Raw genomic sequence first — 4098 nt, forward strand, 5'->3', positions numbered from 1 at the left:
TTAAAAATCATGCAGTATATTTCTTCTATTATTTTTAGTCCCTTTTCTTTCTCTCTTCGCTTGGATTAAGATGCATCTATCGTGATTCTTAGTAATATTATTTATATTGTATTAATTTCACATACATACATATATATATATATATATATATATATATATATATATATATATATTCTCATTTTTAATTTATTAAAACCTAGATTTTATCTATATGGGAATATTTTAGTAGTCTTGAGGATGGAGGGTTTAGATATACCTCATAAATAACTAGAAATTGTCCCAAAAGGTACAAAGAGAGGCCGATAGGATTATTAAATTGGAATTGTTGAATTTTTCTAGAAGAGTTAATTGGTTTGTGGAAAACCTTGTTTTCTTGGACTCGATCATTGTGCAATTACTTTTCTTTAGATGTTTTGTTTATATCTATATTACAAGGAACACATTGAATGTCTTATTTCATTTCTACTATCCTTATTAATATCCTTTCCGTCCTTTTTCTTAATCGATTTGATGAAATATTCCATTATCCTTTGGTCAAAGTCTTCACCTGCATATTAGTGTACATCTTGGTAAGTTCAAAGCTCGAAAGCCAACCCATCCTCTCCACCCCACATGCCTTCATGCATTCTTCTGTTTCTATCAATTCATTCATATTCACTGCTATAATCTTTGATCTCTGCACATCATCAATTACCCTATCAATTAAGTGGAAAGTTAGGTAGAAGCAATGGCGAAAGATGTAAAGAAACTGACCTGGCATTCATACTGGACATTGTCATCGCTCAAGATGGACTGCTCAAGCACACAACGTGCTCCAGAAGACGACACAGAAAACGCGCAAACGTCTATGGGCAGCTTCTCGCATACTATCTTACCTGATAATTAGTATGATATATGTAATTATGTTCATCCATCATCAGAGTTCGAATTTTGTTCATATAAATCTAAATAAATAAATAAATAAAAATCAAAAAAAAAAAATAACATTTAAATGTGATTCATAAAAAATTACAATTTACATATGAAAAAATTGAATCGCTCTCGACTCATATTAGATCCATATTTATTTTAAAAATTATTAATTCCATTACCATTTACAATGATCCCGATGATCAAAAAAATAGTTAACCAAACCAATTATAAATTCTTTATGAACATATCCAACATTAAATGAAATCAATTGTACATACCACCAATTATAGATTCTTTATGAACATATCCAACATTAAATGAAATCAATTGTACGTACCAGAAACAACTTGCAAACTTATAACTGAAATAAGGGCAAAGATTGTGAAAACAAGCCTCGCAACAGCCATTTCTGTATTGTTTTGAATATCTACCAATGATGTTGAGATAATTTAGAGAAGCAATAGCAGAAAACGGGCAGTACAATATTAGGAGATGTGTGGTTGATGAGTTTGCAACCTGAGATGTGTGGTTGATGAGTTTGCAACCTAAATATATAGGGGTAAAAAGTGGAGACAAAACAACCAACTATGTGGAGACTTTCAAACGTGGAAACCGCCTTGTTGAATTCGGCAATGCCCAGTGGGGGCCACCACAGAACTTTCTTGCAAATATATTTCACTAAAGTATATTTTTGCACATATACATTTGTAAGTCCACTACAGGTTATTTGTATACATTTGCAGGTGCAACAGTATCTTGGGTGTCAAGGCTACAAAGAATAGTAACCCTCTCTACAACAGAAGCAGAGTACATCGCTGCGACAGAAGCTTGTAAAGAGATGTTGTGGATGCAACGATTCCTAGGAGAGATAGGAATAAAGCAGGACAAGTATGTGTTATATTGCGATAGTCAGAGTGCCATTCACTTGGCGAAAAACCCAGCATTGCATTCAAAAACCAAGCACATTGACTTAAGGTACCATTCGATCTGGCATGTGTTGGAGGAATAACAGTTATCCTTGGAAAAGATCCATACAAATAAGAACCCTGCTGATATGCTCACTAAGATTCTACCACGAAATAAACATGAGTTATGTAGAGGCATGGTAGGACTGGGTGTGACTTGATGACTCTTATTTGGCTTCAAGTGGGAGAATGTTACATGTGAAGCCAAATTCACGGAGGATTCTAGATATCTTTCTAGATCTCCATGATTCTAGATCTTTCTACACCGCCATTAGTTTCTAGAATCACATGCAGGATTCCATATCCTCCTACACTACTAGTGGTTTCTATGTCATTCCAGATCTCCATCTAAATCACATATAAGATTCTAGATCCTTCTTCAGCCTCTATAAATTTGTAATTTCTTTGGCCAAGGAAAGCAAGCCAACACCCAAACCTGTTATGTAATGCAAAGTGATTTGTGATTGTTTTATCTATTCCGTTGTTTCTAACTGAGTAATCTTGTTGTTTCTCCATTTGTCTGTCTCTGCGAAATATTCTCTGCTATTGCTGTCTAAGTCTCCACGTATACATCAGTTATGTGTTATGTATGCTCTGATCTAACACCAATAATATTAAGATAATTTAGAGAAACAAAACAGAAAATCGACGATACAATATTAGGAGATGCGTGGTTTATGAGTCTGCGGCCTTACTATATAAGATAAAAAGTGGAGACAAAACAACCACTATATAGGGTAAAAAGTGGAGACAAAACAACCAACTATATAGAGACTTTCAAAAGCGGAAACCGCCTTGTCGAATTCAGCGATGCCCGATGGAGCCACCACAGAACTTTCTTGCAAATATATTTCACTAAAGTATTTTCTTGCAAATATATTTCACTAAAGTATTCGTGAACACCGCCTTTATTAATATCTACACCTCGTAGTGTTGCAATCCATGGGAGTATTCTATATATTATGCCTTACTTAATATTCCTTTTTTTAATTTTATTCTTTTCTTGATTGTAATATTCCACAATCAGTCATATGATAGTCATGTTATTGATAGTTTAGAATATTAATTTTATTTTTTTAAAACAAACTGCGTGCATTCATTTATTTCAATAATAATTTTATTTTTTTTAAAGCAAACCGTGTACGTTCGAGTGTATATATCGATTGAACAAAAGAATAACGAAATAAATAAGCAAAAAGAATCATATAGTGGGACTTTGATCCTCGGAGAGCGAGGACTTTGATTTCTTAGGTTTCCAATTCAGGTTTTTTTTTTTTGGGAAACATATATAATATGCTACACGCCTAAAGAAAGAAAAGAAGCATTTGAAACCAAATATAAAAATTTCTAACGCTGCCCGTCCAATCCTGTAGAGGCTAAAATAGTGTCCCGAAAGCTGCGGGGTCAAAAAACGTAAACTTGGAGTTGGTGTGTGAGGTTCAAAATGATCGGGCACGACCCTGAGACAAACGATTGCTCCATTTGTCTATTGACTTATAATGCGATGGGCGACTATACGCATTCTTTTCGGTGTTTTAAATGTAAATGTGGCATCTAACGACTCGATGCCGAAATGAGAGGAGGCCGTGACTTGACTTGCCAGTAAGTCTGTCACAATACGCAAGATGTTTCCAAAATGCATACTCGAGGGAGGCTGGAATTTGGAAAATGGAGGCTGGAATTTGGAAAATGGAGTCGTCTAGGGAGGTGGAGAAATTGTTTGGAGGGTTAAAAGTGGTTGGAATTGTTGGTAAGTCTGTCACAATAGGTAAGATATTTCCAAAAGGTATATTCGAGGGAGGCTGGAATTTGGAAAATGGAGTCGTAGGCGGAGGAATTGTTTGGGGGGTTAAAAGTGGTTGAAATTTGGGTAAAAATATTTACAAAAATCCTTGCCAAATTTTTTCAAAATATAACCAGTTTTCCATAACTTTCAAAGAAAAAAAACAGTCTTGTCAGAGCACTGTTTGAAAAGTTATTTATTTAATATTTTAAAATTAATTATTTGTTAATTAATTTTAATATTACTATTTGTTTACTTTAATTACGATTCTAATAATTTATTACGAATTAAAGTATTTAATTTTAATAGTAAAAAATCAATTTATTAAGATATATATATATATATATATATATATGTCGGTTATTTATTAATTAATATAAATATTATTATTTGTTTACTTAATTGTAATTCTAATAATTTATCTCGAATTAAAATATT

At 33.1% G+C, this 4098-nt stretch overlaps 1 protein-coding gene across 1 annotated transcript; it reads right to left on the reverse strand.

The window, feature by feature from the left end:
• Positions 1 to 523: 523 nt before the first annotated feature.
• Positions 524 to 1319, reverse strand: LOC149220284 (uncharacterized). Its single transcript, XM_089387038.1, has 3 exons — positions 1250 to 1319; positions 754 to 875; positions 524 to 676 (listed from the first exon to the last, which is right to left on the reverse strand). Exons 1-3 carry the CDS (start codon positions 1317 to 1319, stop codon positions 524 to 526), a joined length of 345 nt encoding a protein of 114 aa, XP_089243164.1.
• Between the last annotated feature and the right edge of the window lie 2779 nt (positions 1320 to 4098).

This window comes from Pinus tabuliformis, chromosome Q (genome assembly GCF_031772625.1).
Source record: "Pinus tabuliformis cultivar Carrire ecotype Pingquan chromosome Q, CPIR1, whole genome shotgun sequence".
NCBI lineage: Eukaryota > Viridiplantae > Streptophyta > Pinopsida > Pinales > Pinaceae > Pinus > Pinus tabuliformis.